This window comes from Equus przewalskii, chromosome 15 (assembly GCF_037783145.1).
Source record: "Equus przewalskii isolate Varuska chromosome 15, EquPr2, whole genome shotgun sequence".
In the NCBI taxonomy this organism is placed as follows: domain Eukaryota; kingdom Metazoa; phylum Chordata; class Mammalia; order Perissodactyla; family Equidae; genus Equus; species Equus przewalskii.
Window position 1 is genome coordinate 38883111 of NC_091845.1, and position 24844 is coordinate 38907954.

At 56.3% G+C, this 24844-nt stretch overlaps 3 protein-coding genes, 1 long non-coding RNA gene and 1 pseudogene across 21 annotated transcripts; 2 read left to right on the forward strand and 3 right to left on the reverse strand.

Annotated features, from left to right (window-relative positions):
- Positions 1-658: 658 nt before the first annotated feature.
- On the reverse strand, positions 659-1571 carry LOC139075942 (uncharacterized). The gene is made up of 2 exons (XR_011526978.1): positions 1434-1571; positions 659-798 (listed from the first exon to the last, which is right to left on the reverse strand). It is a non-coding gene; the product is annotated as an uncharacterized lncRNA (long non-coding RNA).
- On the forward strand, positions 1567-10457 carry UBA7 (ubiquitin like modifier activating enzyme 7). 6 transcript variants are annotated; one of them, XM_008509306.2, is made up of 24 exons: positions 1567-1818; positions 1910-2078; positions 2171-2305; positions 2412-2518; positions 2850-2940; positions 3045-3180; positions 3377-3474; positions 3568-3714; positions 4145-4327; positions 4509-4616; positions 4774-4854; positions 4934-5089; positions 5181-5346; positions 5426-5631; positions 5730-5794; positions 5886-6069; positions 6143-6217; positions 6456-6639; positions 7181-7260; positions 7540-7632; positions 7725-7916; positions 9508-9600; positions 9676-9776; positions 10244-10457. In XM_008509306.2, exons 1-24 carry the CDS (start codon positions 1763-1765, stop codon positions 10371-10373), a joined length of 3036 nt encoding a protein of 1011 aa, XP_008507528.2. In that variant the 5' UTR covers positions 1567-1762; the 3' UTR covers positions 10374-10457. The 6 variants fall into 6 exon arrangements, with proteins under 6 accessions (XP_008507528.2, XP_008507532.2, XP_008507530.2 ...); XM_008509310.2 differs by lacking the exon at positions 4145-4327 and having other exon boundaries at positions 1573-1818; XM_008509308.2 differs by lacking the exon at positions 9508-9600 and having other exon boundaries at positions 1574-1818.
- On the reverse strand, positions 10430-12478 carry INKA1 (inka box actin regulator 1). The gene is made up of 2 exons (XM_070575288.1): positions 12200-12478; positions 10430-11470 (listed from the first exon to the last, which is right to left on the reverse strand). Exons 1-2 carry the CDS (start codon positions 12248-12250, stop codon positions 10670-10672), a joined length of 852 nt encoding a protein of 283 aa, XP_070431389.1. The 5' UTR covers positions 12251-12478; the 3' UTR covers positions 10430-10669.
- CDHR4 (cadherin related family member 4) lies at positions 12296-23018 on the forward strand. Of its 13 annotated transcripts, XM_070575275.1 has the most exons (21): positions 12296-12490; positions 12682-12713; positions 15372-15602; positions 15953-16137; positions 16262-16424; positions 16501-16592; positions 17093-17203; positions 17848-17951; positions 18148-18284; positions 18577-18763; positions 18860-19013; positions 19261-19354; positions 19669-19872; positions 19953-20092; positions 20327-20477; positions 20564-20784; positions 20996-21138; positions 21869-21925; positions 22027-22114; positions 22325-22352; positions 22867-23018. In XM_070575275.1, exons 3-21 carry the CDS (start codon positions 15554-15556, stop codon positions 22920-22922), a joined length of 2364 nt encoding a protein of 787 aa, XP_070431376.1. In that variant the 5' UTR covers positions 12296-12490; positions 12682-12713; positions 15372-15553; the 3' UTR covers positions 22923-23018. The 13 variants fall into 13 exon arrangements, with proteins under 13 accessions (XP_070431376.1, XP_070431368.1, XP_070431372.1 ...); XM_070575267.1 differs by lacking the exons at positions 12682-12713; positions 21869-21925; XM_070575271.1 differs by lacking the exons at positions 12682-12713; positions 21869-21925 and having other exon boundaries at positions 12299-12490; positions 16058-16137; positions 22322-22352.
- A 135-nt stretch (positions 23019-23153) lies between these two features.
- On the reverse strand, positions 23154-23924 carry LOC139075941 (large ribosomal subunit protein eL14 pseudogene; annotated as a pseudogene).
- Between the last annotated feature and the right edge of the window lie 920 nt (positions 23925-24844).

Genomic DNA, 24844 nt, shown 5'->3' on the forward strand with positions numbered 1-24844 from the left:
TAAAATCTTAAAAAAAGAAATGGGCAGGCGACCCGAACAGACCCTTTAAAAAAAAAAAAACAAATTATGATATATGCAAACAATGGAATATTGTTCAGCCATAAAAAGGAATGAAGTACTGATACTTGCTACAATTTGGATGAACTTCAAAAACATTATGCTGGGGCTGGCCCCGTGGCCGAGTGGTTAAGTTCGCGCGCTCTGCTGCAGGCGGCCCAGTGTTTCGTTGGTTCGAATACTGGGCATGGACATGACACTGCTCATCAAACCACGCTGAGGCGGCGTCCCACATACCACAACTAGAAGGACCCACAACGAAGAATATACAACTATGTACCGGGGGGGCTTTGGGGAGAAAAAGGAAAAAATAAAATCTTTAAAAAAAAAAAACAAAAAAAAACAAACATTATGCTAAGTGAAAGAAAGTAGATACCAAAGGTCATACTTTGTATGATTCTTTTTATATGAAATATCCAGAATAGGCAAATCCCTAGAGACAGAAAGAATATAGTTGAGTGTTTGTCCAGGGGTGGAGGTGGGGGATGGGTAGTGTCTATTTAATGTGGTGGGGTGTTCTTCAGTGCGTTATGAAAAAGTTTTGATGCTAGGAGAGAGGTGGCGGTTGCACAACACTGTGAAATCATTAAATGCCACTGAATTGTACACTTTAAAATGGTTATTTTAATGTCATATGAATTTTACCTCAATTTAAAAAAAGTTGTGACAGCACCTGGTTTAGCTATAGTGGAGTTTTGTGGGGAGCTGTGGTCTATCCCTCAGAGAACTGGCCCCACGTTCCTAGAAGGCAAAAGGACACATCTGTGGGTGAAGGGTGCACAGGACCTCTCCGTACTATTTTTGCAACTTCCTTTGAGTCTACAATTATTTCAAAATAAAAGTTTAAATGAAAAATGAAGACACATGTGATCATGGCTGCCCTATGTCTCCAACTTTCAGATCTGGCACTTAGAGACTGCCCACTCCCTTTGAGTCCTGGGACTCATCCTTGACTGGCTACCTGTAGCTGCCTGGTGTGGCAGCTATAGGCAGGGGAGAGTCCTTATTCTCTGAGGAGATGGCTCAGGGCCAAGCAGGCACCCCCCCAAAATGTAAGGCTCCCCCCAGCTCTGTGGTTTGGGCCCTGGGGTGGGGACAATGTAAACTCATATGCTCTCACAGCCTCTGGGATGAAACTGGCTCTGCCCTGAATGGTCTTTAAGTTTCTGTGTGGTGGACAGCAGGCCAGGTGAGCCCTCTCAGGACAGGGAGTTCCCACCAGCACTCTGTGGGTAGGAAGCCCCTTCAGGCAGGGGTACCTGAGGAGGATGGGGGCCCGAGGTTTGGGACACCTAGGAAGTCACAGGAAACCATTGTATCCAGCCCACATGGGTCCCTCCTATGGCCCTGTCCCCTTCCTCGAGAAAGGTACTTACTCTCTCAGAGGCCAAACAGACCCAGGAGTTCTGTCCCACCTTGCCTGTGCCCTATGGCTGCCAGAACTCATCTTTGCCAGGCTAGGCTGTCCAGGCTGGAGGCAGGACTAGGAGCCGACTCAGAGTCTAGTTTAACTTTCACTTTTGCTTTCCCTGAGGTGACAGAGGAGCCGGGAAGAAAGCTGTGACCAGCAACGTCCTTCACTTCCTTAGGCTTAGTTCCTGTTTGTACTAGCCACAACTCGGCACTGGCCTCTGCTGACACTGCCTCCCACACAGAGACCCTATCTATAAGCGCTGCAGCCTGTTGTCTAGCCCCAGGCCTAAGGATGGATGTCCTGGAGACCTCCAAGTCACTGGATGAGGAGCTGTACTCACGGCAGATGTGAGGCTTGGGGAGGGGAGTGGGGAGAGAAGTGGGGTGGCCTTCTGACCTCTGATCTCCAATTGTCTGCCCTCTTACTTCACATCCACAGGTATGTGCTGGGCTTGCCGGCCATGCAGAGGATTCAGGGAGCCAAGGTCCTGCTGTCAGGTCTTCAGGGCTTGGGGGCTGAGGTGGCCAAGAACCTGGTTCTGATGGGTGTGGGCAGCCTCACTCTGCATGATCCTCACCCCACCTGCTGGTCTGACCTGGCTGCCCAGGTAAGGGTCCTGGGAGGCTGTGGGTTCTCAGACCAGGGTGGAGGTAGAGCCCAAGAGAAATCTTGCTTAAGCCAGACTGTCTCTCTCTCTAGTTTTTCCTCTCAAAGCGGGACTTAGAAAGGAGCAGGGCTGAGGCATGTCAAGAACTGGTCGCTAAGCTCAATGAATCTGTCCAGGTCTGCATCCACACAGGTGACCTCACTGAGGACCTGCTGCTGGACTTCCAGGTGCCTTCCCATCCCCACTCTCCAGGCCATCCCAGTCTCCTCCAGCCCTTAGCTGCAGGGTGGGCTGGGCAGTGTTTTGGACCTGCTGATCATGAGGTCCACTCAGGTGGTGGTGCTGACTGCCTCAAAGCTGGAGGAGCAACTAAAGGTGGGCACCTTATGCCACAAGCATGGAGTCTGCTTTCTGGTGGCTGACACCTGGGGTCTTGTCGGGTGAGTGAGACTGCCTGCCTAGCCTGCCACATTATAGACAGCAACTGGTCCCAGTGCTGCTCTAGGCTTGCTCCCATTGCCCTTCTACCCAGCCCCAGGCCTGTCCCAGCATCCCCTCCTGATTCTGGTCCTTAGTCCCAGCTCTCTGCTTCCTCCACCCAAGCCTCCAAACCTGCTCCAATAACTCCCTCAAACTCCAGCTTCCAAGCTTCTCCCAGCATTTCTTTCCTGATTCTGGCCCTCTGGGCTTGTCCTAGTGTCCTCTACTTTTCAGCACAACCAAGGTGGTTAACCACTGAGCCATCTCGGTGACCCCTACCACCTATTACAGGCAGTTGTTCTGTGACTTTGGTGAGGACTTCACCGTGCAGGACCCTACAGAGGCAGAACCCCTGACAGCTGCCATCCAGCACATCACCCAGGTGGGTGCTAAGGTGTGGGCACTCGTTTGCTGACTGAAGAGGGGCTGCTACAGCCTGTGGAAGGCAGGTACGAGCACCCCTGAGTCAAGCCATCTCTTATCCAGGGCTCCCCCGGCATTGTCACTCTGAAAAAAGAGGCTCATGGCCAGAATTTCTGCAGTGGGGACTTGGTGACTTTCTCAGGGATTGAGGGCATGGTTGAGCTCAATGACTGTGCTCCCCGGCCTATCCATGTGCAGGGTAAGCCAACCCTACTCCAGCTCTAGGCTCAGCGCCCACGCCCCCAGTGGGGGCACACGGCCTGATCCTTGGGAATAGGTTTTCCCTCTGCCTTTCCCCAGTGGAGCAAGGTCAAGGACATCAATGCAAGACAGAATGGGGTGTGAGGAACTACTCAGGTTCAGAAGTCATACTGACTAGGCTGGATCTCCCCCAGAGGATGGGACATTGGAGATTGGGGACACAACAACTTTCTCCTGTTACTTGCGTGGCGGGGCGGTCACTGAGGTCAAGAGGCCCAAGACTGTGAGCCATGTGCGTGCAAGTACATCTGAGGTGGGGGAGCTTGGGATCCTTGAGGGGTCCATAGTGTTCTGGACCCCACCCTGAGCCAAGTGTCCCTTGCAGGAGCCCCTGGATGCAGCCCTGCTGCAGCCCCGTGTAGTGGCCCAGAGTCCCCAGGAAGTTCACCGTGCCCACTGCCTGCATCAGGCCTTCCGTGCACTGCACAAGTTCCACCACCACAATGGTCGCCCACCCCGGCCCTGGGATCCTGTGAGTGGCCCTGTTGCCCTTCCCCCAGCCTCTGTCTTATTGGGGGTCTCACCTGCCAGGAGGCAACAATGACTATCTCACAGATCCAAGTTTGAATCCCAGAGGCAGTTTCCCATTCATATAAAGGAGATGATAAGCACTATCTCCAGACCAGAGGCTGGGTCCCCCACAAATCCTGCAGACCCCTGCTACCTCCTAATTCCTCAGATCTGGGCTGGAATCTATCCCTAGGTTAGTGAAACCTCCAGGGCTGCTCTCTGGTTCTAGGCATCCTCTGGTAGAGCTGCTTGATCTAGCAAATGGGCTGGGCCTTCCCCCTCAGGTTTCTGCTTCCTCTTCTGTGGGACAGAGTAGATGGCTGCCTGAAGGATTTGAGTAGGGTGTAGAATTCAGGCTGAGGCTGCTGTACCCATAGAGTTCTACCCCACAGGTTGACGCAGACATGGTGGTGGGCCTGGCCCGGGCCCTGGAACCACTGAAGGGGACAGAGGGAGAGCCATTGGAAGAGCCGCTGGATGAGGCTCTAGTGCGGACAGTCGCCCTGAGTAGTGCTGGTACCTTGAGCCCCATGGCAGCCATATTGGGTGCCATGGCTGCCCAGGAAGTGCTCAAGGTGGGCACAGGCACAGGCAGGGTGGGGCTGGGAAGGGAGCAGAAGTCAATGTGGGTGCCAAAGGGTGCCCAACACCAGACAGTGGCCCTGGAGGCTTCACCAACCTGGGTACAGCCCCTAGCCAGGATCTGAAGGGGCTGGGAGGTGGCAGGAGTCCCTAAACTAAAGTGCTTGCCTCTAGGCAATTTCCAGGAAGTTCATGCCCCTGGACCAGTGGCTGTACTTTGATGCCCTTGATTGTCTTCCAGAAGATGGGAAGCCCCTTCCCAATCCCGAAGACTGTATACCGGTGAGAACCTGGGGTGGGGGTGTAAGCCTTATCTAAACTCAAGATTAGGGGAGAAACAAGAGGAACCACCCTAAGATCCAGACCTGGAAAACTCAGTGTAAGAGGGAGATGCAGCACAGGCCAGCAGCCATCACTGACCACTATCTGCGTCTCCTAGAGAGGATGCCGCTACGATGGGCAAATTGCAGTGTTCGGGGCTGGTTTTCAGAAGAAGCTGAGCCACCAACATTACCTCCTGGTGAGCTGTGTGGTGAGGTTGGGAGTGTCTGTGGGAGGGCTAGGCCAGGCCCTCTGGCTAAGGCTGCTCCTGCTGGCAGGTGGGTGCTGGTGCTATTGGCTGTGAGCTGCTCAAAAACTTTGCCCTAGTGGGCCTGGGGACCAGGGGCAGTGGGAGCGTGACTGTTGCCGACATGGACCACATAGAGCGCTCCAACCTCAGCCGTCAGTTCCTCTTCAGGCCCCAGGACATTGGTGTGAGTGCCAACCCCTCCCCATACCGCTATGTCCTGGACTTTCCTCCTACAATGCCCCCGTCCACCCAATGTCTTCCTGCTTTCTTCTCAGAGGCCCAAGGCAGAAGTGGCTGCAGAGGCCGCTCTCCGCCTGAACTCAGACTTGCAGGTGACCTCGTTCACCCACCAGCTAGATCCCAGTACAGAGGACATCTACGGGGACAACTTCTTCTCCCGTATGGATGGCGTGGCTGCCGCCCTGGACAGTTTCCAGGCCCGTGAGTTCTCCATCTTGGAACTCAGCCTCTTGTCCAAAGCTGTGCCAGCCCCACTCTTGACCCTCTGTCCCCTTGCCAGGACGCTATGTGGCTGTTCGCTGCACCCATTATCTGAAGCCACTGCTGGAAGCAGGTACACAGGGCACCCTGGGCCATGCTTCAGTGTTCATGCCACATGTGACTGAGCCCTACAGAGCCCCAGCCTCGGCTACAGCTTCTGAGGATGCCCCCTACCCTGTCTGCACTGTGCGGCACTTCCCCAGCACAGTTGAGCACACCGTACAGGTGGGAAGCACCCAAGGGACCCCTCCCCCACCCTGTTCAGTCCTCAACTGCAGACCTGTTTCCTACCTGACACCTCGCGGTTCCTCCCTCCCCTACAGTGGGCCCGGGATGAGTTTGAGGGGCTCTTCCATCTGGCTGCTGAGACCATCAACCACCACCAACAGTAAGGCCACCAACAGGGGTGGATGGAAGTCCAGGGCCCCTAGCACCAGAGTCTTCAGGGCTTAGCCTCAAACCTCCTCCTCTCTCCGCAGGGCACTCACTTCTCTGGCAGACACAGACAGGCCACAGGTGCTGACTCTGCTGCAGGCGGTGCTGGGTGTCCTGAGAGAGCGTCCACAGACTTGGCAAGATTGTGTGGTGTGGGCCCTTGGCCACTGGCAGCTACGCTTCTGTTATAGCATCATGCAGCTGCTGAAGCACTTCCCACCTGATAAAGTAGGTGGCTAGGGGTCAGGGGGCTGAGAGCTCAGGGTGACCAGACTGAGCCCAGCAGCTTCCCTTTCCCTAGGTGCTGGAGGATGGGACTCTTTTCTGGTCGGGTTCTAAACGGTGTCCTCAGCCCTTGGAGTTTGATGCCAGCCAAGTGAGTGGGGTCCCTTGGGAGCCCCGAGATGGGAATGTGGCTCCTCAGAGCAGAGGTGGGCACCTCTGCATTCTGCGGAGATGCACCGATGCTGAGAAAGAGAGCATGTCCTCACCTGTCCACATGTGAGGCAGAGGCAGGCACTCAGATCCACAAATGGGTGGTGACCCCCACCCCATGCACCCATACCTACCCACTCACACCCATGCATCTGCCCCTGCTCTTGGTCTGACTGCAGGACACGCACTTCCTCTACGTGCTGGCAGCTGCTAACCTGTATGCCCAGATGCATGGGCTGCCTGGCTCACAAGACAAGACTGGGCTCAGGGAACTGCTAAAGTTGCTGCCGCTGCCTGGCCCTCAGGACCTGGCCCCCATCTTTGCTAATGACTTGGATCCGGCTCTGGCTTCTGCTGAGTTTGGTGAGGTCCCTGGCCCTGGTCCCCCATGCTGCCACCCAAAGGCCTCATCCTGACCTCAACCTGTGCGGCAGAAGGAAGATGGGGCCTGGGGACCCTACAGCCAATTCATTACCTCTTAGGCCCTCTGACCTTGCTTCTCTCTAGGCTTGGGCTCATCCTCTAGCCCCTCAGTAGGCCCTCTCCCTGCTGCCTATCCCTCCCCGACACCCCTACCCAACCCCTGTTCCCTTGGCAGATCTCAGCAAAAAAAACACCACCACAAACTGTTGGGCCCTGGGAAGCACCTAGCTGTGGCCCCTAGGTGAGGACAGTCACATAGGCGTGCATGTGTGTGCATGTAGACACACACACACACACACACACACACACACAGGGGTGAGGGCCGGGGCTGCTGGGGAGAAGATTGCAGCATCAATCAAGAGGTCTCTCTGAACATGGTAAGTATAGGCTTGGCAGAGACCAAGGATAGGCACCAGGCTCCAGGAGAAGAGTGCAGGAGCTGGGGCCTAAGGCCTGCCCCAACACCCCCTTCCCCTGACAGGCCCTGAGCAGTTGAAACTGCATGAAGCCCTGGAATTCTGGAGCGTGGGCCCTCACCTGAAGCCCCTGAGGTTTGAGAAGGTGGGAGCCCAAGTAGGGATGAAGGGCCAGGCTGGAGGGTTGTTGGGGAAGGTCAAGAGCTAAAAAGACAGCTTTGAGGCCTTTTGGCCTGAGTTCTCCTCCCAGTAGGACCCCAGAAGCATCTTACTTTCCCTGAGCCTCAGCTTCCTTATCTGATAAGTGGGGAGATGTGAACATCTAGCCCATAGGACTGTGTCAAGACCTGTGCAGTGCCACACGATTGGCCGTGGTGAGGGGCATTGGGACAGTGTTAACACTACTGTCACTTGGGCCTCATAGGACAATGACAGCAACTTTCATATGGACTTTGTGGCAGCAGCAGCAAGCCTGCGAGCTCAGAACTATGGGATACTACCCGCCAACCGCATGCAGGTAACTCTGCCCCTTGGGGCTCAGGCCTGGAGGTGGGGGTCAAACCCTAGCCCTACACCTTGGGCCCAGACCAAATCTCCTGTCTTTGGCAGAGCAAGCGAATCGTGGCCCGGATTATCCCAGCCATTGCTACCACTTCAGCAGCTGTGGCAGGCCTGGTGGTCCTGGAACTGTATAAGGTGGTGGGTGGGGCACAATCCCTTGGTGCCTTTCGCCACAGCTATTTGCATCTGGCTGAAAACCGTTTCAGCCGCTGGGTGCCTCACGCCCCAGCCATCCAGACGGTGAGCCCTTGACATCCCACCCACTCTAGGCCTGGGTTTTCCCTCTACCTCCCCAAATAGGCCCTACTCTGGCTTTTGGCTCTCACCAGGACCCAGACTCTGGGGGAGTCCTCAAGACTCCCTCCAGCCCTTTTCCTGCTGTGAAGCCAGGCTGGGACCTGTCAGACACAGGAAGCAGCCGTCAGCCATCCCCACCCCCCAACCTTTGCTGCCCGGGTCTGGGGGAGCTGCAGCTTTAACTCATTAGTGGAGCCAGACATCCCCCACAGCCCCCTCCTTTGTAGGAGTTCCCCTGAGGGGGAGGTGGTGGGGAGGGGGCACTAGGGCTCTAGCCCCAAACAGAGCCTAACTTCTGCCTGCCTGGTGTGGGGATCCTGGCCCATCCCTGCAAGCTGAGTTAAAGAGCACTGAGCTTACCACCACAGGTGTGGCATCTACAGCCCTGTAGGGATGTGTGCATTTGTATCACTGGTGTGAGTGCACCAGGGTCTGGGAATCCCTGGCCCTGTGGTGTGTGAGCATGGAGGGAGCATGCTTGCACATCTGTGTGCCAGATGGGAGTGCAGGGCTCTTCTTCAATGTGGGCTTGCATGGGTATGCATGTGAGTACACATGCAGGCATTCCTGGGCTTGTGTGCATGTGTGTTCCTCCCAGTGCAGGGCTGTGAATGCCCCTGGCTGGGTGCCCAGGCTCTGCAGTAGTTGGCATTTCCTTGGGGAACAGGGGAGGGGGTAAAGAAAATGCCCTCTCCAGGGAAGAGGGGAGAGGGGAGAGGTCATGGGCCAGCACTGGGCTTTTACTGAGCAGCCCTGGGGTCCCTCAGGGCACAGCACACAGAGCCCCTTTGTGAGGGGCCCCGTCTCCAGCTAGAACACAAGCTGCCTTTGTCCATGATGGAGGGAGAGGGGGAGGGGAAGGATCCCCCCCTCCATCTCACCTCTGTCCTTGTCTCAGCTAGATACCACTGTGTTTTCTGGGGGCCTGGCAGGGCCCTCCTGTCCTGGCCCCTGGCTGCCTGCCACCCTCCTACCCTCAGCTCTGGGTTCCAGAACCCCAAGACTGTTGAAATAGGGAAGGAAAGAGGGAACAGGAAGAGGAGGCCTCTGTGGACTGTGTCCCTGCTGGAGTCTCTGAGCCAGTGGGGCCCCAGTGGTCACTGTGCGCCTTGCCCATGTGTGCCCATGAGTAGTCCAAGGTCCTGGCAGTACAGGATGAGGGAACAGGATATACCCCCCAGCTCCAAGCCTTGCATTTGAAGAACAAGCTGCTTTATCGGTGACTGCAGCGGCCCTCCTCCTGCTTCCTCAGGAAGCACCGCCCCCTACCCCCCCAGCCTGTGTGATGGATCGCCTATTTCCCTGTTAGGGGGGGGCCCATAGCCCCATTTCCTGTGCTGGCCCCAGTATGGGCAGGGAGGGTGCTGAGACTCTGGGCCCAGATCCCACCTTCCACTCCCAACCCCTGGCTTCTGCTTTCAGCCTCTGGTCTAGCTCCTCCCCTAGGAAAGGGGCCCTCAGTGGCTGGTAACTGGGGTAGTGGGGAGGGTGTGTGTGTGAGAAGCTCTCACTCCTCCCTACTACCATCCCCCAGTTCCATCACCTGAAGTGGACCTGTTGGGACCGCCTGAAGGTGCCTGCTGGGCAGCCTGAGAGAAACCTGGAGTCATTACTGGCCCATCTCCAGGTGTGCCCCATTCCTGCCCTGCCCCCAGGCCTGGCCCAACCTGGCCTAGCTGGCACCTGACCTGTCTCTCTCTAGGAACAACATGGGCTGAGGGTGAGGATGCTGCTGTACGGCCGGGCCCCTCTCTACTCAGCTGCATGGCCGCCTGAAAAGCAGGCCCAGCACTTGTCTCTCAGGTGAGATCACACCTGGCTTTAGCCAGGCCTTGTTCTGTCCCTAGAAGTTGGAGGTGCAGAACACGCAGCCTTTCCTCTTCCCAACCCCATTTGGGCCCCTCACACCTTCCTGAAGTTTTCTTTTGCCAAATGGAGCCAGCAAAAGGGCTGGGGGTGGGGCAAGAGCTGAGAGCCTGAGGGGAGGCCTCCAGGAGCTGCAGGCTTGGCCAGCCCCACCAGCTCCTCCATGCCCTGCTCAGCCCCCCTTTCATAGCGCACTCCCAGGGGACTCACAGCTTCCTGCCTCCTGCCTGCCGGGCCAGCAGCTCCTAAAATAGTTTCAGATGTTTCCTGTCTTGAGCTGCTCCTGCTCCTAGTTTGGGCTCCTTATAGACCTCAGCATCCTCTAGTCCATGCCATATCACTCTCTGCCTGTCACTGCTCACCTACCAAATCTCCCCCAACCTCCCTCCCCCCCACACCACCAGGGTGACGGAACTGGTGCAGCGGGTGACAGGCCAAGTGCCTCTGCCTGGGCAGCGGGTGCTGGTACTGGAGCTCAGCTGTGAGGGTGAGGAGGAGGACACTATCTTTCCACCCCTGCACTACGAGCTGTGATAAGCAGCAGCCTCACCACCCAGCTCTGTCAAGCCCTGCATCCTGAGTCCACAGTAAACGCTCAATAAATGCTTGTTGAAAAAAGGTGTAAGTGGAGAGGATGGATGATAGAACACAGGGCAGGCACATGGGTGTGACATGGGCATGAGAGGGACCCCTGTAGGGAGGGAAAAGGCTCTTGATTCGCCTGCATGGACTGTGCCTTACAGGGCTGGGGCTGCCTCCTGGAGCCTCAGGGCTATGGAACCAGGACAGTCCAGAGAAAGTTCTTTATTGTCCTAGGCTGGAGGGCAGGGTCAGAGGTAGCTGATGACATCATTGCAGATGATCGGCTGGCGACTGCGGCAGCTCATGAGAGCTGCAAAGCGTGAGACATCTGCAGGCAGTTCAGGTTCTGAGCGAGGTGGGCATGACAGGCGCTTTCCCGCCATGGCTGCCCGGCGTGCCCTGGCCAGCTGACGCCGCAGCTGCTCAGAGAGGCCAAGCAGAAACTGGGGGGGCCGAGGACGGGCACGGGGCCCACCACCAACATCCCCCTCACCCACTGCCTCAGGCAGCTCCATCCAGTTGTGCACCAAGTCAGCAAAGCAGTTGTCCCCCAGCACCAGGGGCTGGCGACTGCGACCTCTGCTCAGCAAGGCTGCTGTCCAGTCCTCACCTTCCAGCCCTCGCCAATGCTCCAGGCAGGCATCTGGGGTGGACTTGGGCCGTGGTCGGTGGGCAGGGGGTGCACTGGCCACAGAGGCCCCTCTGGGCAGGGAGACGCCACTGGCCGAGAGGCGCTCTCTATGGGAGGGCCATGCTGGAGGTGCTCGGTGCTGAAGTACTGGCAGCTCTTCCTCTCTCCATGTGCTGCCTGACACCTCCGAGAAGCCAGAGTCCCAGTCCAGGGCATGCTCCCTCGGGCCCCCCAAGGCTACACCCCTGTTTCTTATCACCACAGCTTCTTCTTCCTCTTCCTCCACGCAGCAGACCGAATCCTCTTCCAAGGCATCTGGGGCCCTGAGCCGGTGGCTGAGCCCCACACCTGGGCCAGGTTTGGGAGGTGGTGGAAGAGGGCCAGGCATTGGGGGTGAGCCTGTGTCCCGGCCACATAGCTGCAGAGGAAGAGAGGGCAGAAGTGGGAGGGGCAGCCCTTGTCACCCCTGCCGCCTGGCCAGGCCAATCCCAAAACAGAAGGCCCAGGAGGGCTAGATAGGCCTGTAGGCCTGGGAAGCAAGGCAGCTCTAGTGGGCACAGGGGCGGCATGGGGGTGCTGGCACACGAAACTCGTGTGGCTCCCATCAGCCGACCTGGTGGCAGTCCGGCAGGCTGCAGCACGCAGAGCCGGGCAAGTCGGTACCCGCCCTGGAAGGCAGGGTTGCGGGCCTGCATGGGGAAGTAGGGCCTGCTCAGGGCTGGAGGGGCATCCCGTGCCTCTTGAGAGATTCAGCTCCCCAAAGCTCATAGCATCTTTTAGAGAAGGATGGAGCACTTGCCAGGTGGTGGGTAGAGGAAGGAGGTACCAGACAGCCTGAGGTAGCGGGCAGCGCCAGCATTTCTTTAGTCCCTCGCAGCCCACTGCTCCACGCCAAAAGAAGTTTCTCCCCTGCAACTCCCTCCGCCCGGGCAGCACAGCCAGCTGGGCGGCTGTTATTTGATGCCCAGCGCAGCTCCCAACCGTCCGAAACCCGACGCGGGCCATCTGGGCCATTTGCACTGCCCCGCCCCCATCCTGCCTTGGATGGGGACTCGGGACGGCCCCCTACCCTTTTGTCGTTCCAACCGGACGGCAGCCGAGCACCCTACACACGTCCTCACAAGCCACACCCGCTCCCAAGCCTCACCAGTTCCCAGCGGAGCTGGCCCAGAAAGCTGTCAAGCCGAGCGCTGTGCATGCCCGAGCCGGAGCCCCCGCCAGGCCTGCCAGTTCTTCGAACTCCAGCGGGAGCTGCGCGGAGAGGGCTCGGCCGGCCGGCCAGCGGCACCCTCGCCCTCCGCCTTGCTCCGCCGCTCCTCGCTCACCGTAGCTCCAGCCGCCACCGCCCCAACATCTGGCAGCCGCACCCCGCCCCTGGCGCCGCAGCCAATAGGGCCGGGGCGGAGCTAAGGTGGCCCCGCCCCTCGGGCCCCGCCTGGTGGGTGAGCCCAACGCCCACTCCTCATTCCGCTCCGGCTCTGGGGGAGGGGCGGGACTATAGCTGTAAGCCGGGTGGGGTCGGCCCGGGACTCCTAGACAGCGCGGGCTGTTGAGCTGACTCTGGGTTTGCTGCGTGACCCAGGACAAATCGCTTCCCCGCGGTAGCCTCAGCTTCCCTATTTTTCCCAGGATAGAAATGCGGCCTCTCCCGCAAGGGTCCGGTGAGCGCGCGGGGTCCCCGGAAGCGCCTAAGTGCGGGCAGAGCGCCCCTAGCCTTCGGACTCGGCAGTACAGTGGCCCACTTGGGGCCCGACCCACTGAATCCGCTCCTAGAGCCGGCCTCGACAATCCCTGGAAGTGACGGGAGGGATCCAACCCTTCTCAGGATTCCGGCAGCGCGGGACCCCGCTGCAGAACAGGGGAGGGGCCACAGCTAAGGCCCAGCCTGCTCCCTCTCCGCCCAGGGTCTGGGCCAAGCCGGGCGGGGCCGCCCTCTAGTGGGGAGCGCGCGGTTAGCCGCGATTCCCGCGGCGACGTCCTCATCCCCTCGGCCCGGCACCACAGGCAGGGTGTTAGAGCGGCGCTCTCTGGCCGGAACGGTCAGAGCCGGTTCCCTGAGGCCTCGCCGCGATCAGGGGCTGGGTTCAAGGATAAAGTCTAACTGGACACAGACTAAACAAGTCAGTAGACAGAGAAATACAGGGGAACGAGGGCGACAGGCTAGCTTGGGAGAAGGGACTCTCAGAGGAGGTGGCATTCTTTATGGGATCTGGATGAGCCATCATGGGGAGATGAAGAAGAGGGGCATTCTAGGCAGAGAGATCAGACGAATTAAAGGTTCCTTTGCTCCGTGGCACAGCTGTTAAGTTCACACGTTCCACATCGGTGGCCCGGGGTTGGCTGGTTTGGATCCTGGGTGTGGACATGGTACCGCTTGGCAAGCCATGCTGTGGTAGGCGTCCCACATATAAAGTAGAGGAAGATGGGCACAGATGTTAGCTCAGGGCAGTCTTCCTCAGCAAAATGAGGACGATTGGCGGCAGCTGTTAACTCAGGGCTAATCTTCCTCAAAATAAATAAATAAATAAATAAAGGCCCTGAGAGTGGGGCGCTGGCCAGTGGTAGTGGTTAAGTTGGCGGGCTCTGCTTTGGCAGCCTGGGGTTAGTAGGTTCGCATCCTGGGCACGGACCTGTGCACCACTTGTCAAGCCATGCTGTGGCAGCATCCCACATAGAAGAACTAGAATGACTTGCAACTAGGATGTACAACTATGTACTGGGGCTTTGAGGAGAAAAAAAGAGGAAGATTAGCAGCAGATGTTAGCTCAGGGCCAATCTGCCTCACGCACACACACACACACACAAGCCTGCAAATAAAGGCCTTGAGAGTACAGGAGCTAGACAGGGCTTAACTTAAAGAAGTAGTTGGGAGAGTGAAGAGCCAGCAAAACCAGGCTCGTAGCAGCCTTAGAAAAGAACATGGGGTTTTGTTCTTGGTGTGCTGGGGAGCTCCAGGGGCTTTTGAGCAGGGAATTACCTGGGCTGGCTCCTGTTTAGATAATCCCAGCTGCTTTGGGAGAACCATTCTGTAATCAGAGTGGAGGCTCCTGCCCTCATCCAGCAAGGGAGGGGAGGGCCTGGGCCTATGTGGGGCTGGTGCACAGAAGGGGGTCAGTTTGGGGTATGTGTTGGAGCTAAAATCAAGCCCTGCTGGTGCATAAATATGGGTAGGGAAAGGGAAGCACCCAGCACGGCTCCTAGATTTTGGGCCTGAACAACTGGTTGGATGGAATTGCCATGAATTGATCCAGGAAAGACTGGAAAAAAGTGGGTTTGGGGAGGAAAATCAAGTGACCATTTGTGGACATGTGACCCTTGACATGCCTGTTAGACATCCAAGAGGAGATGTAGGGTCAGCCACTAGATGTGTGAGGTTAGCACTGAAGCCTTGGACCTGGGAGGCAAAGTGAGTGGATGGTATTTAAGGCCAGGGGCCTGGATGTGATGGAGGAGGTGAGTTTACATAGAGGAGGGTGGCAGTCAGGACTGAGCCCTGGAACATTCCACTGGATGGAGGTAGGGAAGATGTAGCAGAACCAGCAAAGGAGCTGAGCAGGATTAGCCAGGTAGGTGGGAGGAAGCTGAGAGTGTGGGCACTTAGGAGCCAAGGGGAAGAAGCATCAAATGCTGCTAAGGAGATGAGAGTGGAGAATGCACTGCTAAACTGGGCAGTATGCAGGTGTCTGAGGACTCCAACAAGGGCAGGTTCATGGAGAGAGGGCAGTTTCAGAGGAGGGTCATTTTCACGGCTGCACTGGGTAGAAGAGAGAGTGAGAGGTGAAGAACTAGAGAGAGCAAGTGTAGACAAGTTTTTAAAAATTGACATCTAACAAATACAATGATTGTCAACTCTCAAAGGTATAGCTCAATAAGTGTTAAAATCTGTAGACACTTGTGCAACTGTCACTCAGATCAAGATACTGTATAGAATATCTCCAGCCACCAGTGGAGGCCACTTTGTGTCTCTTCCAGTCGATATCCCCAAAGATAACCACTATTTTGATTTCTGTCACCAAGGATCCCTTGTTGAATGTAGACAATTTTTGAGAGATTTTGTTGATAGTTGCACTCAGATTTTGTAGGTAGATAATGTTCTAATGGGTGGTGGGCAGCTGGAGTTTGGACTTTGTGGGGTAGGTCCTGGGCCCAATTTTCCTGATGCTGTGCTTACTCTGTCTCCAAGGACTACATGACTAAGACTTCCCTGAGCCTCAGTTTCCTCATCTGAAGCTTGATTCTTCTCCCCTCACATCTCCTTCAGGTTATAGTAATGAATGGGGGAATTCACTGGGAGCAGTGAAAAAAATTGTTTTTTCCAGGCCTCTTGACACCTGTCTGAAGCCTAGAGATGTCACCAGGGATGGGAGGGGCTAAAATCTGGGAGGCCCAGGAGTCCCGCCTGACCAGCTATGTTTGAGCAACTGACCTGGCAACGAGGTGGGCCTGACAAACACGTCTGGCCTTCTAGAGTCTCCTCTGCTGTTTGTATCTTCAGACCACTATGGTGCTGCTCAGGGCCCTGGTGCTGCTTCTTGCTCTGGTTGTCTCTGGTGAGGAGCCGGTGGGTGGGGGAACTCCAGTTCTCACTTGCCCACTCCACAGTGGAGTGGAGACCTGACCTTTCTCAGATAAGCTCTCATGGAGGGCAGGGGCTGGGAGAGAGCCAGGAAAGGGCAAAGATCTGAGCCTCTGACCCTCATTCCTTATCTTGGCTGCTTCCTCCACCAGGTCCTCACTCCCAATGTGGGAAATGAGCTGACCTATGGTAGGATGTTGGGGACAAGGAAGAGCTTTGTCTGCTTGGCCCCAGGATGGCCAGAAGGGCAGGACTATGCTCATGTGTGTGGTTCTACAAGCATGGGGTGGGGGGCCTCCAGCCTGAATCATCTCTTCCTTACAGACGTCCACTGCCTGCCCTGGTTCATAAAAGTCTCCGAGAGCCAGGGACCTGGCACCATCCTTCAGTTTTTCTCCTTCAACTGCTCTTCTCATATACCTACCCTAGAGTTGCTCCATGTGCAGCCACCCACCACCTTCTTCAACCCACCCAGCCTGACTAGGTGGCAAGGGATCTATGTGGGTGAGGTAGGGTCATGGGCACAGCTGAGGACTGTGGGGAAACAAGGGCAGAAGCTAAATTCACAAAGCCAGAAGTGGTGTAGGGGGCTGGAAAGCCTAGGCCCCACATGGCACTGCCCACCTGCCACAGGTGACCTTGAGCAGCTCGGCCCAGCTGGATGCCCTGGTGGTGAACCACTATGAGCTGCAGCTGCGGTTCATATGTGGCAACCATGTGATGGAGGGACCACTCTCTGTGGATGTGCAGCAGGACCCTGGCCATATCCGGTGTGCTGGCCGATTTGCCAGCCCAGGTGAGGCCAGGGGCAGCAGGCAGGGGGTGGGCAGGCATGGCCTGAACAGAGCCTCCCTGACCTCCCCTCTGGCCAGGTGGGGAAATCATTCAGGTGCTGGAAACAGTCTCACCTGGGGCCCGCCTGTACACTCTGCTGCTCCCAGGCCTGGAACTCCAGGGTGCCCAGGTGAGTCCAGCATAGGGGCAATGGGGGGCAGGATGGTGGGTGGGGCATGGGGAGACCAAGCCCAGCTTCTGCCAGGTCAAGTACCTCCTGCAGAGGGATCCTTTAGTGTACAGCTGAGCCTCTGATGCATGTTCTTGGAGAAAGCCACTGAGGGTTGCCCGCCCCCCCAGTGACCATGGATATTCCTCAGGGGCTGAGTTCTTCTTTCAAGTTCTCCTATGTGTTCTGAATTATCCATGAAAATTCTGCATCACTTTTGTAATCCAAAAAAGAAATGTAGTTGAAAAACAAAATAATTGGTTGCAAAGCAGAAAGGATTGAGGATCAGGGCCAGGGGTTGGGGTGGAGCTTAAGAAGCCCAGGCTGTGGTAAGTGTCAGTGGTGGGGTATAGGAGAGTTAGGTGTGGGAAGGTACCTGCTGTACTGTTGGGAGATTTTGAAAGGGATGGTTGGGGCACTAGGGGCTGAGGATGGGCCTCAAAGCATCTCTGTTTTGTCAGATGAGCATCACCAGTGCCCAGGACCCTCCACACTTCCCTGGACCTTTCTCTATCAATAGGCAGGGTTGGCTGCAGGCGCCATCCCAGGGCCTCAAAGGCCAGGCTCAAAAGGTGAGCATGACTTGGGACCAGGAGATATCCATGGATTGGGCATACAATGGGCAGAGCCACCACCTCCTGGAGGTTTGTTTGTTCTTGGCCTCCTTGGCCTCTTTGATTTTGCTGCCTCTCCCAAACATAGCCCACACCTGCATCTGCTGCCCCATGCTGGCTGTCCTCCTGTGTTGGTCTAGTTCTGTGCTGGACTCTGGAGTTCCAGAAAGAAAAGGGATCTTTGGCTCTGGGAGCTCATAGTGCCTCTAATAGAAAGGAGAGAATTCAGAGCAGTCACACAGGAAAAGAAAGTTCTGGGTAAAATGACTAGTGCAGTCTGGAGGAGGTTAGGGAAGTTCCTTCTTTAAAACTCCCGTGCCTTAGTGACTGGCTCCTAGCAATTCTAAGATGATAAGTCACATCATGAATGACTCAAATATCACTCTTTTTTGGGGGTGTTTGCATCCTAATAGAAGAATTTATGGCCCAAAGAATGGGATTCAAAGGACTACCTGTTAGAAGAGTGACAGATCATGGGGAGGAGAGAGTGTTGGGCTCCTTGGGAAGGACCTGAGAGGGCTGCCTATATGAAGGGAAGACTGGGCACGGACATACGGGTAGACACACACCCTGGTTCCCTTCCTGTTCTATGTACATCACAGAGCTTCCAGCTTCAGGTCTCAGTGACCTTTGGACAAAACCGAAGCTGCCATGGGATGCTGATGGTTAAAGTTTTGCCTGCTCCCTCCAGCCAGGTCTCCTTCCTGTAAGACTTCCCTACCCTGGGAACAGGGAAGGAGGCAGGGCCTAGCCCCAGGGAATTAGGAGGAGGGTGAAGATGAGGTGCCGCTGGAGCATCCTCAGCTAGCTCCTGCTATGAGGGAAGCCCCAGGGGAGGGGCCTGTGCATCCAGCCAGCCGTGGCCAGAGTGGGCAGGAGCCAGTGTCTCCCTTTTGGTCCAGGGAGCAAGCCCAGAATATCACCATCTTGGAGAACCTGGTCCCCGGGAGTAAGGTGGCTCAGGTCCAGGCCCGGGGCTTCGATGTGCGCTATGAAATCGTCTCCCCGGTGCCCTGCCCGCTCTTCTCCATCGGTCGCGGTGAGGGGCAGGGATGACGGGTATGGGGATGCCTCTGCGGCGGTCTAGAGGTGACTTGCGGTACCTCCTCACCTTCCTGAGAAACCAGGCTGGAGCCCAGGCAGAAAATGGAGCGTGGTTATGTTTGGAGGCTGGGCAGGAGTTAGAGGGGATCCTTGGAGGAGGCGGCTGGGGTGTCCAGGCTCAGCCCCCTTTGCCGGTCGCCGTCCTGAGATCCGGTGGGAGGGTGGAAACAGGAATGAGCTGAGGGCGGGGCCGAACTCTGCGTCCCACACCCTCCCACCCCGGCCAGCCGACGGTGTGGTGCGGACCGCTGCTCCTCTGGAGTTGACGCCAGCGACGAAAGGAGCCGCGGTTACACGGCTGCAAGTGAAGGCCTTCGAGCGGCTCCGTCCGTGGGCCAGCGTCGAGCTCGATCTCACGGTGAAAGTGCGGTCAGTCAACCGCTGGCCCCCGCGCTGCCTCCCAGAGCTGCTGGTGTGAGTGCACGGGACCCTTACCTAGTTTATGGGGGCGAGAGCCATGGCTCATGGCCTTGCCCAACTTTTGCCTTGCCGCCTGCCCTCTGCTCCCAGGACACAAATCCCGGAGACCATGCCTGTGGGCACCATGCTGAACACCTTCACTTGCACTGACCCAGATTCTCCTGGTTCCACCTTGGACTACCAGCTGCGGTTCCACAGCCCTCCTGGCCCAGCCAGTCTCTGCCTTCGAGAAAGGGTCCTGGAGGTACCTAGCGCCTGCTCCCAGACCCACGTGCAGGGTGCTTGGGACAGGAAAGGGGGGTGGACCAAGGGTCTGTGGGAGCCAAGCCCATGAGCGCAAAGGAGATGGTGGTGGAGCCCACCTGCTTTGCAGTCTGGAAAACAGAGGTCAGGGTAGGCTTCCTGTGGTTACCCTGGCCTGAGGCAGCCCGGTTTGCCTCAAGGCTCTCCCAGGCCTTGGCTGGGCCTCACTCTCTGGCCTCTCTGGCCAGGTGAATGCCACACTGGACTGTGACACTCCTGGGGCCTGCTTTCAGCATGCAGCCTCCATCCTGGTGCTTGATGATGGTCAGCCCCTGATGACCAGTGAGTGACCATACCCAGGACTGGACATTCAGGAAAGAGCTGTTCTCTACCCCTCTCCTCATCCTCAGGGCAGAATCATCGCTCCTCCCTGAAAAACCAGTAAAGTAGTGTTGTCTCCACTTCAGACCCCTAGGGTGGGACATCTCTCTCCTCTCCTAGACCCTCCCCCCCAGCAGGAGAGGGTTATTGCCTTCCCTCCCTCCAGACCCTCTCCCTCCTTACACCGCCAGGGCAGGGCCATGTTTCCCTCCTCAGACCCCCAGGGCAGGGCTAGGCTCCCCAGGCTAGCTCCCTGATTGCTAAATGGCCTCCAGCTGAGGTGCCAGTACTGGTGATGGTGACACCTGTCAACGAGTTCTCCCCAGCCTGTGTCTCACGCACATTTCGAGTTCGGGAGGATGCAGGGCCCCACACTCTTCTGGGCTCTGTGGTGGGCAGCGACATGGACTACCCGCACGACAGCATTGAGTACCACACCTCTGGCGGATCCGCCACCTTTGCTGTGGACCATCTCAGCGGTACTCCTACCCCAGGGTTGGGATGGAAGGGTGGAGCCAGAGTTGACTCTGTAGGCTGAGGCTCTGGCCACCCCTTCTAGGAGAGGTTCGCCTCCTGGGGTCTTTGGACTATGAGCTGCAAAGGTTATACAGGCTCACTGTCCTGCTGACTGACCACAGCCAAGACCAGGACGCCACTTGCCACCACTCAGGCTCCTGCACCATTACCATCGAGGTTGAGGTAATTGAACCCTGAGGCTTTGGAAAGAATTGGGAAGAGTTCACATCTCCCTCTGGCATTCTGCTTTTCCACTCTGTGCCTGTTTCCTCCATTGGTTGGCTTGAGGGGTTGGGACCTCATTGTGGGAAGCTTTGGAGCCTGTTACCTGATAGCTAGGCTCTGGCTGTGGTGGGAGAAGGCTGAGGGACTGGCCTGAGGGTTTGGGAAGTGGGTGACCTGGCTACCTTCCTGCAGGATGTGAATGACCATGCCCCAGAGTGTGAGCCCCCCTTTCAGGAACTCACCATCCACACATCCCTGGGCCAGAGCGTGGAGGTGACCAAGGTGTTATGTCGGGTCCCCCAGGAGCCTCAGCGCCTGGCCTTCTCCTACAGTATCGTGGGAGGTAAGGGCCATGGGAGCCACCAGGCTATGGGGGAGGAGCAGGAAAAGGCCAGCAGTTGTCTCCTTCTTCTGCCACTCTGCTTTCAGGGAATAGTCAGAGCCGATTCAGTCTGCAAGGAGCCATCCTGGTGCACAATGACCTCATGTTGGCACCCCCTTGGCCAGAGCAGCCTCATACTTATGAGCTATTGATTCGTGTGGCCGATGCAGGTCCCTCCATCCCCCATCTCAGCACCACAGCCACCGTCATTGTGCATCTAGTTCCGTGGAGGGCCAGCACAGTGGCCACCAGCACCCACAGAGCCACAGTGAGGGGGGTCCTCGGGGGTGGGGAGAGAGGATCTTAGAGGGTGAGGAGACCCAGTTTACCAGGTGGAATGATGGGGGAAGGCATTCCAGAGGGAACTGTTGAATGCAAAGAGCCTGGCAATACAGGTGGCCCAGCCCTTAAAGGAGTTTGAAGGCTGGATGATCAGGGCGTTTCACAGGGCAGTGCTGAGACTGTGGCCCCCATTTCAGATGCCTTCAATGATGACACCCCTGCTTGTGACAGACACGGAGGCTTTCTGGCAGCCGGAGCCCTGGTTTGTGGTGATGCTGACAATGACCGGTGCCCTTCTCCTCTTGGCTCTGGGCTGGCTCCTCAACAGGCTCCTTCAGGGGTAGGGCTCCTATCCCTGTGCTCCCTGCCTCCCCCCAGCCCACCAATGGACCCCATCTATGATAGGTGGTTTCACCTAAGATTTGATGCCAATGCCAAAGTTGATGAGCAGCCCAACTGATACTAAGTGCTGCCCTCCCTCCAGAGGTTGTCAGGTTAGAGGCAGAGAGGCACTGGGAGGAAGACATCTCCATCCTTGGCAGAGCCCAGTCTTGGAATGGGATGGGTGTGGATGAGGTCCAGGGCTTGAGACTCTGAGTCTCTCATGCATTGGGCATTTACCTCAATTCCTGACCCCTGCCCTCTACTTGAAACCTGACCTGCTCCTGGGGCTGGCCCTTGGCTGAGTGGTTAAGTTTGCGTGCTTGGCTTCAGTGCCCCGGGGTTCGCCAGTTTGAATCCTGGGCACGGACGTATGCACCACTCATCAGGCCATGGTATGGTGGCATCCCACATAGAGGAACTAGAATGACCTACAACTAGGATATACAACTATGTACCAGGGCTTTGGGGAGGAAAAACCAAATGAAAAAAAACCCTGACCTGCTCCTAAGACTGTGGGTTTCTTGTGGGCACAAGACTGAACCCAGGGGAAAGTGGGGGTAACAATGTGGGCATTTGCATACAGACATTGACTCTCCCCAATATAAAGAGGCAGGTGAATGGTGCTGGTCCCTGGAGCCAGCGAGTCAGCTGCCCTCACTACTTGGTGCCCCCTCCTGGCATTTTAGGTTGGCCCGGGTGCTACAGGCACCAAGCATACCAGCCCAGGCTCTGCTGCTAAACAGGTCAGCCTCGTTTGCACATCTCTATGCCAGGGAGTCCATTTCTTAAACACAGGCTGGGGCCCAGAGCCTTAGCCTGTACTCCTGCTCCTACTTTGCTCCAGTATCCAAGGAGCTGAGAGGTCCATTGAGGGGTTCATGGAGGCGCCGAGGATGGAGATGCCACAGGCACCCAGCAGCATCATGAGCCTGGTATGTAAACCCAGCATCTGTGTAGTGGGCACGCAGCCTGCTCCAGAGTGCTCCCCTGCCAAGCCTGCCCCCTTCCCCATGGAGTGCCCTCTCCAGCACCATCAGGATGGAGGCGGCAGGTGGGCTCTTGACTTCTTTGGCAGCAGGCCTCTACTGCTCCCTATGGGCAGGATTCAACTCATTGCACCCTCTCATTTTTCCTCTCAGCAGCACTTTGATGGCAGAGCACAGGACTCCCGTGAGTCCCCCTCTTCCCAAACTATTCTCCACCTGGGCCCACTTTCTCTCCTTACCCCATCTCAGTATCTCCTCCTGCCACCAGACATCCACTATCTACTCTTTCCCTGAATGGGGTCTGTTCTCACCCCCACTCACCTTCAGCCAGTATTTGTCAAACACCTGTGGGACCAGGAGATGAGTCAGACCTGGTTTGGTTCCTGCCCAAGGGGGAATCGGGTGAAGGGGGAAGCCCCCAGATACTGCACTGTCACCAGTGAATTATGGCAGAGTAATCTGGCACCGGGTTTAGGGGATCTAGTGTCCAGTTTTGGGGAATTAAGGATGCTTCCTGTGCATTGGAGCCAGACCTCAAAGGATTTGCTGGGAAAGGGGAGAAGGGACAGATTGGATCAAGCAGAAGAGGGGTCACACCAAGCGTTTTGGAATGTCTTCCCCTACCTTTAGGGGAGGGAGGCAGTTTTGCTGAGGCCAGCAACACCTTCTCTCCCTCTCTCCTGACCATCTGAGCTCAGGTACAGGCAGAGATTACCTGTTCAACACGCGCACGGGAGCCCGGCACTGGCTCTGAGGCTGAGAAGCTGCTTCACTATGTGTGGAATTTCATCTTCACGTGATCATGGGCTCTGTTTTCAAGTTGATTCAATAATAAACAAAATTACAAACAGCAAAGTCTCAGCCTTGTAACCTACATGTGGGAGAAGCTCTGAGATCTGTGCTTCCTTGCTCTCTCTTGGACAATGCTCTACTTTGTGGGCACTCTCTAGGGAGTAGTGAGGTTCATTTTCTTTTTTTGCCAGCATGTCAAAAAGAACCTTTATTATTTTTATAATAGCCTCTTATCTCTTATGTTTTCTTGCCAGACGCCTTTGGAGCAGGTGCTCTCTGGGCTGGAGCTGTCTGACCATTCTGAGCTTTCAGAGGTGCTGTCTTCTGGCCTGCAGCTTTCTTGGCAGGAACCTTCCGGGCTGGAGCCTTCTGGCCCACAGCAGTCATCTTTTTTGCTGGAACCTCTGCAGCAGTTGTTGCAGCTGCACCCTTAGCAGCAGATTATTTCTTGGGAGAAGCTTTCAGGAGACCTTCCTTTTGAGGCTTCCTGACTTCAAACTTGATTATTCTGTTCTTCATTTTCTTTGCCTTCATGACTTTAAAACCATCAAAATCTGTCATCTTGGCTTTCCTTTTTCTGGCTTCAATCTTCTTGGCCCATCTTGTGGTTGCCCAGTTTGTATTGATATCTGCCTTCTGCCAGGCTTGTTGGATGTACTTCTGGCGGGCACTGTGTGGAAACTATAGGATGAAGTCAGTGAGCTGCATGTATTTAAAAGACATAGCTTGTCTCCTCACCTGAGTGCAAGGACCATCGACCAAAGTCCTGTTCTGATCAATAACATCTACAGTCGCAACCAGCTTCCCTGCATGAGGCCCAAAGGAGACGTAGGTCACCCAGCCAACCTCCATGAAAGTGCCTGAACACCGTGTTGGTGGCGTTCAGTGAGAAGCAGGTTATTTTTCTTTGAAGAAGGCATTGTACAATGCTCTGACAGTGATTAATGCTCTGCAGAAGTAAGAGGCTGTTATCCTTGTCAGTGACTGAAGGGGCCTCCAGTCAGCCTCTTCCCTCAGAGGCCACCTGCTCTGGCAAATGTGGATGGCCCAGGAGCTTCCTTTTCCCACTGAGAGGAGGACATTGTTGCTGTTCGAGGGCCCCACCAACCTCCAGGGCATTTTCCTGATTGTATGTGGTTTTCTTGGGAAGGATCTGGAGCTTTTGCACTGAGGTGAGGGTTGATGCAGACTTGAGGACTCTGTGGCATGGATGGCCATGGAGGGCTTGATGATAGCCCCCTTCTGAGGGGCTGTTCCCATTTTTTCCTGATTTGTTTCTTCTAGTTCCTCGGCCCTCGGTGCTCCTTGTGCTGAGCTGAGCTGTTGCACATGACCAGGTAGCCTACAGTAACCTGTAGCAGGGCAGGTTCTGTTGGGTGCAGTGCTAGCCCACTACCCATGCCCAGCCTGGCACCAGGTCTCAGGTTACTCCCAGCTCTCCAAGAGGACCTGTCTGTGTGGTGGCTACCTTTACTGTGGTATCCCCAAGTTCTCTCAATCTTCTCCCCTCTACCAAGTCTGTGGGCCTGAACCCTCTTGGGGCACTGGAGGACCTCTCTTCCTGAGCTATAGTGTCCCAGGTAGTGGAAGAAGCTGAGTGCCGTCTGTGGGAAAGACATGTTTCACAGTGCTTCCAATAAAGTGAGGGTGTCAGAGCTGGCCTCAGGGACAGCTCACAGTGCTTCCAATAAAGTGTGGGTGTCAGACCTGGCCTAAGGGACAGCAACGTGTTGCTGGAAATGGTTGCAGGTGGACTTTTCCTGAGTACTTACCCTGCTCTAAGGGCTCGACTGTTGTTCCTCATTTTACATATGGGCCAACCAAGGCTCAAAAGTCACAGAGCTAGCTAGTCTGGGCACTTGATGTGGGTCCAGGCTGTGTGAC